The sequence below is a fragment of the Lissotriton helveticus genome, chromosome 4_1 (genome assembly GCF_964261635.1).
Source record: "Lissotriton helveticus chromosome 4_1, aLisHel1.1, whole genome shotgun sequence".
In the NCBI taxonomy this organism is placed as follows: domain Eukaryota; kingdom Metazoa; phylum Chordata; class Amphibia; order Caudata; family Salamandridae; genus Lissotriton; species Lissotriton helveticus.
This window is the reverse complement of record NC_136063.1, coordinates 980062313-980075664: the sequence shown is the minus strand read 5'-3', so window position 1 is coordinate 980075664 and position 13352 is coordinate 980062313. Positions and strand designations below refer to the sequence as shown.

The window sequence follows — 13352 nt, the reverse complement described above, 5'->3', positions numbered from 1 at the left end:
CACACCTGGCAGCAGTACCTGCTGCACTAATGGCTAGCTATTTTTTTTTTAATTACAAAAAAAGACCCCTTATATCTTTACCTTCTTTGGGGTATCTCTGAGAAAGCGGTCAATGGGCATTGGTAAATAAAAAAAATTAGCCCTCACACTGTACTCCCTCTTCTGGGCCTTCCTCTGATAATATACATTAATCCTGCTCCTTGCCTCCTTCTCCTGGCCCATTACTCTGAGGCCGAATAGTTCAGAGGATCAGGGCATTGCATCTGAATGCAACTCTGCTGGTCTCAACCTTGCCACCTCCTGGACACACTTTTTACAAAAAAAACCTGCCCCTAAATGGTTAAAGCTGACTTTAAGGTGCCTCTACCTGAAAGCATAGGGTGGGGTGGTAGTACGGAGAGTTAAAGAAGCCTTCTTGCCAGCGGTTAATCGATGGAGTCACTTAAAGCCAGGGCCACTGGAATTATGAGAGTCTACTGTGGCAGCACTTCCCGTATATATTTATGGGGTTATCACATTTACTACATAACCCATAATCTGCAGATTTTAACAAAAAACATTTGATTCTACCTCAAACGAATGAAAAGTTACTAAAAACATGGCAACATGTTCCGGAGCAGGGGAAGGCTGTTCGCAGAGGTTGACCGCTAATCTCTCAGCTGCTTATTGCTGTATTTGGGTGTTAAAATGGAACTAATGAGGTAAAATATTTCCCCAGGTAGTTTTACCATGAGTAAAAATGACAAAATAATGGTGATACTACAAAATGTGGCGTATTACGCCGCCTAATTTAAAATTTCTTGCTACATAATTTAGTTAACCCTGCTGCGTAATTTAGTCCTCTCATGATGCATAATTCCAGTGGCTCAGTTTAAAGCTTTATGGTGCCAAAGATTTATTATTTTTGAGATGTAATGTAGGGGTGTGATCAGATGAATTCTGCTGTAATAGAGACACTTATACAAATGTTTGCATTAGGTAGAGTCTGACTATTCCCCAATATGCCAGCTAGGGTTCAATTATGTGTCGCTCAGGTTTCACACACACAGTGTTGGTATTTGCCAACTAAGGTCTCATAACTTAATAGTACATTTATTACTGATTAATTTATCTTGCATTTCTTTTTAAATTAAGCTGTTTTCATATTATTTAATATGCAGTTACCTGAGGGCGAAAAACCAAAATACTATTTTTTTCTTTTCTTTTCCAGCCCCAAATGCGCTTCAGGGCTGCGTGTAAATGAAGATAGCCTGGACAAGACTATGCTTCCAGGCAATCTTCATTTGCAAGTACTTGCAGAGACCTTTGCGCATCCATGCGAAACCATAGGCGGTCCCCCATGGGGTGCGCCCCACAGTTTGAAGACCCCTGCTCTAGCCTGTCCATATGGCTCTAATAATAGAGGTGGCCCAAAGGTTGCTCTCTCCTTCTGGCCCTACCATATAAACTTCCACCTCCAAACACCTTCCTCATGGAAATATGAGCCGTATCCAAGCCAGTAAATGTTTGCACGTTTTCCAAGGGTCTTAACTAACCCTTTCCAAAAAGAAGTCAGTTCGCCTCCTTAGTAGGCTCTTTCCTTGCCAAGACTTCCAACTTTAGACTTGTATGCAATAATACCACCTTCCATCATTCGGCAATGATTCGCATTTCCCTAAAAACATATTGCTCTCTTACTCCATCCATGTATTAAGTTTATATCACAGCTATTTCCTTTTACATACGCCTCTTCCACCATATCAAAAATTCTTGCTAGAGGCCCCAACACATCAAGCAACTTATCTTCATACTATTTAAGGGACCTTTTTAAGCCTTTCTTGGATCTCTGCCCAATTTGAATAAATTAGAGATCAAATCTGGGTCCAATTTTTGAGTCAGTCTCCTTAACATCAATTACTGGACAAGAATTCGGGAACGGTCGAGTGGTCCAGATGATGAGGTGAATACCAGGGTCAACACTGGACTTGTGTGACTCACATTATGTTGTAACTAAGTGTGACACCTAATTGTGTAATGGATGAAGTTTTTGTGAATAGCACTCCGTGAGCATTGCGGGAGGGGCATTGTATACTACTGTCAGATTAAACACCGTTAAGTCTGTATGTTTACTTGTAAAGGAATAATGTCTCTGCATAATATGGCGGGCATCGCTGGGTCCGCTACTCTGTTGATCCAGGCAATCGTTCTGTCTCATGTAATGTCGTACATATGGCAACTATACACACAATTGCTTTTGCTGTTTCCTTTGATTTGTACTGTATTAATCTTGAAAATCAATAAAAAAAAAAGAAACAAAACATAATAATAATTACTGCGCAAGAACATCCTGTTCTCATGATATCCCCGCCCCTTCCCAACGATCTTCTGAACTAATATTTAATATACCCTGCACTGTCGGGGAAAGCACATTCAGCTTGGTCAGCCGACTGGTGGCCATCAGAGCTGGGCCCTCCATCTAGTCCTAAAAAATATGTAAAGAACCTAGGAGTTCTTATTGACGAAATCTTTCTGTGAGTGACCACGTCAAAACCGTCTCTGGAACCTGTTTTGGCCTCATGCTAATGCCCAAGAAGGTCTACAAATGGACCCCTCTACAGGCCAGGAAAACCCTGGTTCAGGCCCTGATAATGAGTCGCCTTGATTACGGCAATGCCCGATTGGTGGGAGTCAATGAAAGCCTCTTAGCTAGGTTTCATGTGGTGCAGAACTCTGCTGCACATTTAGTCCTGAACCTTCACCCCACTCTCCTTTGGAGCCCTCTCTCCGCTCCCTCCACTGGCTTCCGATCAAAAAGTGCGCCCTTTTTAAACTTCTTTATTTGGTCTGTAAGGCCCTTCATGGAAATGGCCCACTCTACCTCCGGTACAAACTTCAGCCATACATCCTGGCCCGTCAGCTCCCATCCAGTGACCTATCACTTTTACGCCCCAAACGCATTCGAACGACTAGGTTCGGGAACCGCTCCTTCTCATTCTTAGCCCACCATCACTGGAATCAGCTACCCCAATCTATTCGAGCATGCCCTGACTTTAATATTTTGAAAAAACTTCTGAAAACATGGTTATTTACTCGATAATCTCACTTCGAACAGCGTGACTCTCCCTGCTGCAAAGGCGCCTAGAGATTTCCCCCGGGATGATTTGTACGCCCAACAAATGAATAAACATAAACATTATGAGTTCATGTTGCGTTCTACTTTAGAGCTTTTAAGGTTGCTGCTCTGAAGTGGTGAATAAAAGGTTGATACATAATGCTAGCCCCCTATTTTGACATAAACTTGCATAAGTGAAATTTCTGGGCACAGTGTTGCAATGGGAAAGTAATAGGTTAAGATCTCTGAAGATTAGTATGCTCACAATATGGGAAGAGTTCTCTAGGTCTTAGCTCTTCAGTGCTGTTTTGGAATATCCTTCCGCTGTCCATCGTGGGAAGAATTTCAGTGACTGAGATGGCTTGTATCACTAACAAAAAACATTATGCATCCCAAGTTCGATCTAAAAGGAGTTAGACAACCTTTGTATCCCAACCTCCCCTAAGCCATAAACACTCCCCCCAACCCGCACAAGCCCTAAAAACTACCCTCCCCCCTAAGCCCCAAAAAGTATTACGATCCCCGCCCTGAGCCCCAAAAATCTTCCCAAGCCCCCACTGCCCCCTCCCTCCTAAAAAAAAATGACCCGACCCCCCCCACCTTTTCCCCCTCCAAAACTATTCAAACTAACCTCCTCCAAAACCCAGCCTTTGTCCCACTTACCTCCTAGTGTTGAGTCCTCTCCCGATCCTTCCTACTTCTGCCAGCTAGACAACACACTGTCTTAACCACGCATATGTGTGGTTAAGGCGAGCGCGGTAGCGCTTGCGAAGTTGGAGCATGTGTGGCTGAGGCCACAGTGTTCCGAGTGTATCCCTTGTGGATCATGTCTAGACTTATGGATGTGAGAATTCCTCCTACATTGGGGATGGTTCTGGCACAGAAGCGATAGCAGTTTGCTAGGTTTGTCCTGGGGGCCCTACAATAGTCTTTTGGTAGAGGGACATACTGTAGTGGTCACTAGCCGAGGAACTTAGAATGCAAGAATTTATGATAGATGTTAAGGTACCAGAAGGCCTGGTTTCATGCCATGGCATATTTCAAATAAATATTTTTTTCATTACATTTGAAATATGCCCATGTAAAGTATGGATTTAGTAGCAGCTTTTAATAGAAAGAGGAGCTTTTTAAATACATATTTTACTCTTGGTAAATTCATTGGACAGTCTCATTAAAACAACTAATTTCATCATTGGTATATCTTCTGTGAGTAACACTAGCCATCCTCCTCTCTCTGCATTAAGTCCCCATAGTGTGAAGCTACAGTGTTGCTTTTCCCTTTTTAGGTGCTTAATGGATGCACCATGAATAAATGTTATACTTTTTATAATGTTGTAACACGATTGTTTGTATTTCCAGTATATGGCAGGTTTATCCTACCAATAAATTATGATTTGATAATTATACTGGTGGTTAGATACACAGGGTGCATCAGCAGTGGGTATCTTATCGATGGCCTAGGGTTTAAAAGGCATCTGGATTTCGGCTTCACTAATTGTAGCTTTGGTTCTTTTTTGCCTACCAGCCGTGAAGCTGTGCTATTCGCTCTACATTAAGCACTAAATTACATAGGTGAGTAACTAGCTTTCTTCTTTTGGCTTTGCTGATGTCACATGGCTGATATAACAGTGTACCGACAAACTTGCTGCATGTGGTGGTTTCCTTGGACCTTACCCATACATGGTTATGAAACAATCCATTGGTATCTAAGTATAACTACTTAAACTCAGCCATAGATATCTCTAGTTCACATATGAGTAGTAGAGAATTCCACCCACCAAACACCTCCTGAGATTCTTATCCAGGTTGGGAGTGAGATGCACACACTGTTTAAAACCAGCCATAAGCATCCAAAGGGCACATGTGATTGCAAGTCCTATCATATAGGACATAAAGAAATTGATTCATTGTTTACTTTCTTTTTGTAGATCAGTTGCCTCGGTGGGCTCATCGCTGACCAAACGAGTTTTGTTTCCAGAGCTCCCTTCTCCACAGCGACCGTATCGAGTATCTAACCATGATGGCAGCAATCGTAAGGGAATTGTGGCAGGTAGCCTTAAGGAACTCCTTAACAAGGTACAGAATAAACGAATGCACCACATTTGTGGTAGTCAAACCAGTTTGGTGCAGATTTACATAGGCCATCCCTGTTCTCTAGAGGGCCAGCCTCATTGTATTAAAGTGCCATTTGTGTCTGTGTCCAAGAGACGGTTGGTAGAGGCAGCTATGTTATAGTGGGTTTAAATCCCAGAAACTCTGGAGGTATATTTAACAAGCATTAGCATAACCAATAGGTCTCGCCTTTGAGGCCTTATAAGTTTTTAGCCATGCAGCACATTATCTTGGGTGCTCCAACATCTACTGTTCTTTAACAAGAAAGTTTTGACACTAGTAGGCACATTATAGCACTGCATTGAGAAGTATTTATTTAAAGTGTTATTTCTGTAAAACGGTTAGTCTGAACTTGTGATTGATTGATGGAATGATGCTTGTGATTTTTGTAACATTATTAGAACACCTTCCTTAATGTTTATTAATTGATTCAGTGAACAGCTCAAGTTAAAGCATTTAACTCGAAGCCAGACAGTTACTGGCGGGGAAGGGGGGCTGGTGTTCTACTTGTGATAATGCATGACGCATCGTTTTAAGAGAAGAAAGCCGCTACCTAGTCCTGGTAAATGAAAACCAGGCAGTGACAGGATACACATTAAAAAAATAATCATTCACTGTGAACCTCTGATGTCTAAAACAAATTCTCCTACAACACAATGCAGAATACTTGATCTGTTCATAAAATGAGATACGTCTGCAGCTACTGTAGAAATCAATCTTAAAGAGAAAAATTTCACATTGTGCTGGGTTACAGGGTGGGTGTTTTTTTCAGCCTCGTTTAATTGATGGTACACCATGCTGCATCTTTTCTAAGCAATTTCTCAAGTATTTGTGTATCCCTAGTAAGTGATAAAGTTTGAGACTGGCCATCAAACTGCAAAATTATTCAGCCTTACACAATGCCCTATATGTGAAACCTAATTTTAAGGTGCTAAAATGGCTTACAAGGGTAGTATATAAATACAATAATAAAATGCCATGTTCCAAGCGGGACAGGCTATTCGTTATGTGTATATGCAAAGGTGCAGGAAGTTACCTCATGGTGTGAAAGACTGGAACCCCTCCCTTCCATTTTCTGTTTTTGCAATTTTAATATACAGCAAGCTCAAATCAAAGGTATTTGAGCGCTTTACCTGAGCTCCAAGGTCAGATTCCTTTTTAGACATGTGAGGTTAAGTGATTTGCCCAGAATCACAGGATGTTGAGCCAAAGCCAAGCCTCAGACCCAGTATCAAAGGATGTATCTCTGATTATGCACTCGCTCCAAAGCTGCACCACAGATAATGCGTATTGTTTTTTTTTTTTTTAATCTTTTTATTGAATTCAAATAACAGAAAACATAAAAAAGAAAACAGAAAACAAGGCAGTACATTACAAATGTGTCATTTTGGCGCTGGGGGGGGGTACATTTTCAAATCAGATGTCAGAAGTATGTGATGAGATTGGGGAGGGGGGAGGAGACCAGGAAAAAGCAAAATATCTAGATTCCCGTGAAGGAAACATCAGGCTGGGAGGATGACAGGTCAGTGACCAATTCTGAATGGGGGGGTACATATATCACCACGGTATGCGTTCCATTGATTCCAGATTTTCCCCCATTTGCGGGGCATGCCACGGGAAACATACACTGTCTTTTCCCTAAACATGCACCAATCCATGTTTTGTTGCCACACCAGAACTGTCGGCGACCTCTGGGCACCCCACAATTGAGCAATGTCTCTCTTGGCAATCATATTACCCAAGGTCACCCATCGAAGCTGTGCCAGGTCATAATCATTCGGCTCCCAGACATTCAACAGACACCGTCTCGCCTCAGGCATCGATTGCACACCCGTGACCTCACTCATAACTTCATGCACGTGAGCCCAATAGCGCATCACAGCAGGACATTCCCAAAGGATATGGAGAAACGTGCCTACCAAACCACAGCCACGCCTGCACAGGCCATCCACAGAGAATCCCATGCGCACCAGACGGGGACCAGTCACGTATACCCTATGAAGAATTTTGAGCTGGACAAACCGGAGGCGTGCCGGGATAGCCACCTCCTTCGGGGAAGAGATCGCAGCCTGCCAATCCTCGTCATCGAGTTCCAGACCATCACTAGTCCATACCTCTCGAAGGTTACTCAGTAGGTCGGTTCTGGCATTGATCAACTTTTTGTAAATGAGCGAGATCGTACTATCAGGGACATGCCCGTCCAGTATCCGATCTTCAAGCGGGGACGCCTCCGGAATATCTGAGCCCAGGGGAAAGACCGACAAAACCGCATATCGGATTTTCGCATATCGAAAGGATTCTCTATCAGTCAACTCATACTCAACTTTCAGCTCCTCAAACGTCTTGATTCTACCCTTGATCCACACATCATTCACCCTGCTGATACCGATCACATCCCACTTATCGAAGCCCTTCGACTTCCAGAGGGATTCAAGTTTTTCCGACGCATAAAGCGGGGTAGCACGAGTCGGCTTATCAGCCCAGCGCCACTGTCGCGCGATACCACACCTGCACTGCTGTCCCAGTGAGACCGTGAGAGATTTGCCAGCAGATCTCGCTTACAGAGCCCTGTTGTAGTCTCCACCGGGCAGCAGCCATCTATCCATCTCAAACGCCGGGCTCGGCAAGGGACCGTAAGTGCAGTGGTTGATGGCCCCCAACTGAGAGGCCCAATAGTAGCGGCGGATGTCCGGGAGCGCGATACCCCCGTCATACCACGGGAGCGTCAGCTTCGTAAGAGCGATACGAGAACGGCCCCCCCATATCAATTGTCTCTGTAGACTTTCAATCTCACAGAAGTAGCGGGCAGGCACAATATCAAGTGTATTTTGCAGCGCATAAAGGAACCGGGGGAGCGACATCATCTTAAACAACGCCGCCCGTCCCAGAGGAGGGAGAGGGAGCCTACCCCACGCAGTCACATCCGCACGTAGGCGCTGGAGAGGGGGCAACAAATTGCGTTCATAACGAAGCACAGGGTCCAAGGTGATAAAAATCCCCAAGTACTTGAATCCCTCCCGCACAACCGAGATAGGACATCCACGAGGCAAGAGAGGAACCTCGCCGTAGAGAACATAGATGCAAGACTTCGACCAGTTGATGACAAGACCGGAATTTTTACGGAAAGAAGTCAAGACGTTAAAAAGGACAATCAACGATTTCCGAGGCGACGTAAGATACAGGAGTATATCGTCAGCGTATAAGGATATCCGATCTTCAAACTCCGGAGTCCATCTAATGCCCTTCAAGGACGGTTCCCATCTCAGCCATGCCGCCAATGGCTCCAAAGCAAGGGCAAACAAGAGAGGAGACAAAGGGCAACCCTGGCGCGTTCCCCTACCGAGAACAAAGGAGGCCGAGACACGACCGTTTACCACCACTTGGGCCAAGGGGTCGGTGTATAGCAGTTTCACCCAGTCAATGAAGGTAGGGCCAAAGCCGAATCTAGAGAGAACCGCCCAAAGATATGGCCACTCCAGCGTATCAAACGCCATGGTGCGCGTCCAGTGACGCCAAGATGGCCGGTTCACGCAGAGTTGCCGCCCGCGCAAGGACTCCATGCAAGCGCCTGAGATTCAGTGCCGTGTTGCGATTGGTCCGGATGAACCAGATCGCCTATGACAGTGACCAAGCGGTTGGCAAGCACTTTGGCCAGGATCTTCGGTTCAGCGTTAATCAATGATATGGGCCTAAAGGAGGCGCAGCGGTCACGTGGCTTGCCGTCCTTGTGAATCACCACTATGGAAGCCAATCTTTGATCAGGAGGGAGAGAGCCTGCCTCCAGCGATTCTAAAAACATCGACCGTAGATACGGTGCCATCACATCCGGACGGAGCTTGTAAAGCTCTATGGGGAGCCCATTAGGGCCCGAGGCCTTCCCCGAGCGAACCGAGCGGATGGCAGTCGCGACCTCATCAACCGCAGGCGGAGCCTCTAGGAGAACCCTTTCAGGGTCGGACAAACGTGGCAGCGAGATATCGCGCAGGAGCAAGTGGGAGTCCTGCTCAGGTCGATCAGATACCGGGGAGTACACTTCCTGGAAATAGTCAGCGAAACATTCAACAATATCAGCAGGGTCGGTGATACTCACGCCATTCACATCCACAATCACAGGGACCACTCGACGCGCACATTCCCTCTTATCCAGCCAAGCAAGCAATTTCCCCGCCTTATCCCCCACATCATACAAACGTCCCTGCTGTTCTCTGCTCATCTCCTTCGCCGCATCAGTCACCATCGCCCTATACTCGAGTTGTTTTAGACCCAAAAGGTGCAGCCTCTCCGGGGTGACCTCGGACTCCAATTCCCCTTCAAGAACGGTGATGTCATTTTCAAGACGGACAACCTCCTCCCGCCGACGTCTCTTAACCCCTTCGACGCTCATGACGAGCCCAGCTCGTCATGGAGTTTCCATTGGTTTCAATGGAAATTCCATGGGAATCAACAAATAGGCTTAGCATCCAAGTGGTTAACATTGCCAATCAAGGAGAGGGCCTGGCCCCGAATGACCGTTTTGTACGGTTCCCATAATGTGACAGAGGAGGACACAGAACCCACATTTTCAGCAAAGTATTGATCAATCGTTTTAATTAGTTCCGCCCTGACCTTGGGATCGCGGAGATACCAGGGGTTTATCGGGGCCACTCTACCCTCCGACCCCAAGTAAGCGTCCACTACCAACCAAAGTGGGGAATGGTCCGAGATGCCCCTAGCTAGATGTTTCACCTCCCTTACGGAGGAGGCCTGGGAGGAGGGCATCAGCACATAATCAAGTCTCGAAAGACTGCCGTGGACCCCAGAGTGAAAGGTATATTGCAATTGCCCAGGATGAAGCAGGCGCCAGCAGTCGGTGAGCCCTAGAGCCTCCAGGAAGTCCCCCAACCAGGATTGTGACTTCGCAATTTCCCGGGGAGGGTAGCGATCACACATCCCCGAAACTACAGAGTTGAAATCCCCGCCCACTACAAGCAGACCCTCGGGGACTCCCAAGATCACTCTTCCCAGATCTGCATAAGTAGTAGTCTGGAGACCCGGCGGTACATATACGGAGAGCAGGGTAATGACCCTCCCCTCCCAGCACCCCACAATGGCGGCGTACCGTCCCCTATCATCAAGGATGATTTCGTCAACAGCAAGAGGGAGGGAGCTCCGAACCAGAATGCCCACTCCCCTGGAGCCAGAAGTGAAACCTGAGTGCGCCAAGAGACGATAGCTACGCCTATTCATGGCATGGCACGTATTGCCAAGCAAGTGCGTCTCCTGAAGCAGAACCACAACAGGGGACAAACGTCGCAACAGCTGCAACACCACGCCCCGCTTGATCCTATCCCCCAACCCATTAACGTTCCAACACAGTAAATTAAGTCCCCTACCCCCATCCCAAAGATCAACCCCATCCCCACCCCACACCAGATGCGACACTATACAGCAGGAGATCATCGATACTATGCCTTGAAGAAAACAATGAAACATGAACTGCAACCCCCCCAAAAGACCCCGTACAACACCCCCCCCACCCCGCACCCCTGCGTAAGACTCAAAAGCCACCCCAACTTGCAGTGTGCCTGTCGCCCTATCATACAACTATTCTACGAAAAGAACCCCAGAGGAGGAAGACTCACCCACCCCCCCGCCCACACCCCAATAAGATAGCATGTTAGCAAGCAATAGTGGTATAGCACCAAACTACAGCTGAAAGTCAATACGATGGACCGGGAGCCGATTCCGCCCCCTATTCCTGCTCCACCGGGCCTCCCTCCGCTCCACCGGAGTGTCCAGAGTGTTCAGAATGATCTGGCCCCGGAGGCAGCGTGTCCAGCCAGTCATTTGCCGCCCCTGGATGATCAAAGAAAAATGCTCGTTCATTGTACACCACACGTAGCCGGGCCGGGAAAAGCATGGCATATTTCATGTCTCTTTTCCTTAGTCTCTTTTTCACCCCCTGGAATCCAAGTCGTTGTTTCTGAACCTGCTGGGTGAAGTCCGGGTAGAAGCTAACTGTAGTGTTCTCATAAGCCGTTGGACCAGATAGGCGTGACGCTTGCAGGATCGCATCCCTGTCCCGAAAGCTAAAGATCCGAGCAATGATGGGTCGCGGAGTGGCCTCCTGCTTAGGCGGGCCACCCGGGATCCTGTGTGCACGCTCTACAGCAAAAAAATTGCTAAGGCCCTTGGGTGCTAGATGATTCAGGACCAGATCCTCCCCCAGCAGGTCCACCGAGGATGCTTCCGATGTTTCCGGGACACCGACCAGACGGACGTTGTTCCGTCGTGCACGGCCCTCAAAATCGTTCAGGCGTCGAGTGAGATAGTCACGGGCGGCTCGCAGGTTACCGACCTCTGCCTGTAAATCGGAGACGTCAGTAACAAGACTAGATGTCTTTAGATCGAGGGATTTGACCTTTTCATTGGTTTTCGCAAGGTCAGCCCTGATCAGGGTAACCTCGACAGCGACCGTATCCAACTTGTGGGCCAGGGCATCATACTGTTGACCCAGTGCAGCCTTCATCCCGGCAATGGCGCCCATGACGTCCCTCAACGACAGATCTTCATCCATCGGGGATTCTTCTCCAACATTGGCCGGGGATTTAGTTGACCCGCCCGGAGAGCCCTTGGCGAGGGTGTACCTGTCCATGACATTTGATTGCACGGAGCCTCCTCGCATTGCCGGTCTGGTCTTGCGTTTCTCTCCCTCAGGCTTGGCGGCCATCTTAGGTCGTGCGCCCCGAAGGGTAGTCTGAGACCTAGTAAAAATGGCTAAACTCGATACGCCCGCTGCAATTTGGAAAATAAGATGGGGACCTAGCACCAGGTGATGAGTAGCAGGAGGCCGAGTCGCCAGTCGTTGAATCGTGGTTAGGTTAAAAGCAGCAAGCCAGGGCGATCAAGACAAAGTCAAATAGGTCTAAGCGCGAGAAACGAAACTGAAAGTAGACGACCGGGCAAGGGAGGCTCGCATGATCAATAATGCGTATTGTTACAGATGGAAGAAGCAGTGTGTATAATCTAAAATATATAATTCTTACTTATGTAAAGCCACCCATTGCAAAAGTAGTCCCTGGGCTGTGTCCCCAAACTGTGGTGAGTGGGCAGAGACAGTGAGAGAAACGTTGGCAGAACAATGGATGAAGAGGGCTCACTGAAAGGCGTTGTAAGTAAGCATGCATAGTGCATATATATTTATTTAAAACAAAAGGATTATGCCAGACCAAAAAATGGGTGAGCTCGGAAAGAAGCGGTTTACCAAAGAAAGAGAGGAGCCAGATAATGTTTTCTAGCAGTGAACCACAATACCGCACAGGCCAATCACTGGGAAGTGCCCTGATTAGGATTTGTTTGCAAGCACGTGCGTCCACTCAATTAGAGAGTGCTGTGTTTATGCTGTAATGTCTCCGGCTGCGCTAGTGGCTGAACCATTTCGCACTAATGGCCCATGGTGCTCTGCGCACTGGCTGGCTTCACCTCCTGGGGGGTGGGGGTTCAGACTGGTTTATTAGTTTGTTGTTCCGACAGGCTCGGATCAACTTCCATGTTAAAGATTTAACTAAGGTGTTGTGTGTTTAACGCCGAAAAGTTAAACGAAAAGTGTTTTGACTAGGAAGATGGAAATACTTTCACCCCAAATGAAATGCAGACAAATGTTGTTTTCCCTACACCAAAGGAAAAAAAACACATTAATTAGCGACAAGCTTGGTTCCCATATTCCTGCACCCCACCCCGAGGGGGCGATGGGCATTATTATGAACGGCCAATAGGGGCACATTCCTTTTCAGTGACAACTAGCCAGTATGGCCGTGCCCTGCTAGTCAAAGTGCACGCTGTGGCCATGTGGCCACCCACCGACCACTGTAACTAAGCCTACTCTGACAGCAGACGCTAGAGTCCGAGCCAACCGGTAAGATTCCAGAGGGACGTGTCTGACATGTAAAGGAGGCAGAGTGGGAAAGAAGGTGAATTGTGTGTAGGGTGGCAAGTACAGAATGTATGCGTGCATAGGAAGGACGAAGACAGAACCATCAGTCTTTAATACTTTACGCAAGTAATTAATTCCCTATTTGTACACCATGTTACCTAGCAGAGCGCACTTTTGCTTATCTGGATTATCATGAACAAGTGGCCTTGTAGTGGTTTCCTATCTGGATTATAATGA

At 47.0% G+C, this 13352-nt stretch overlaps 1 protein-coding gene across 1 annotated transcript in view; it reads left to right on the top strand.

Moving 5' to 3' along the window:
* The window catches only part of CIDEA (cell death inducing DFFA like effector a), a 234132-nt gene that overhangs the window by 27231 nt on the left and 193549 nt on the right, over positions 1-13352 (top strand). Inside the window, exon 2 of the mRNA XM_078687599.1 lies at positions 5020-5167. Coding sequence (XP_078543725.1) covers positions 5020-5167 — 148 coding nt within the window. The remainder of the gene's footprint in view (positions 1-5019; positions 5168-13352) is intronic.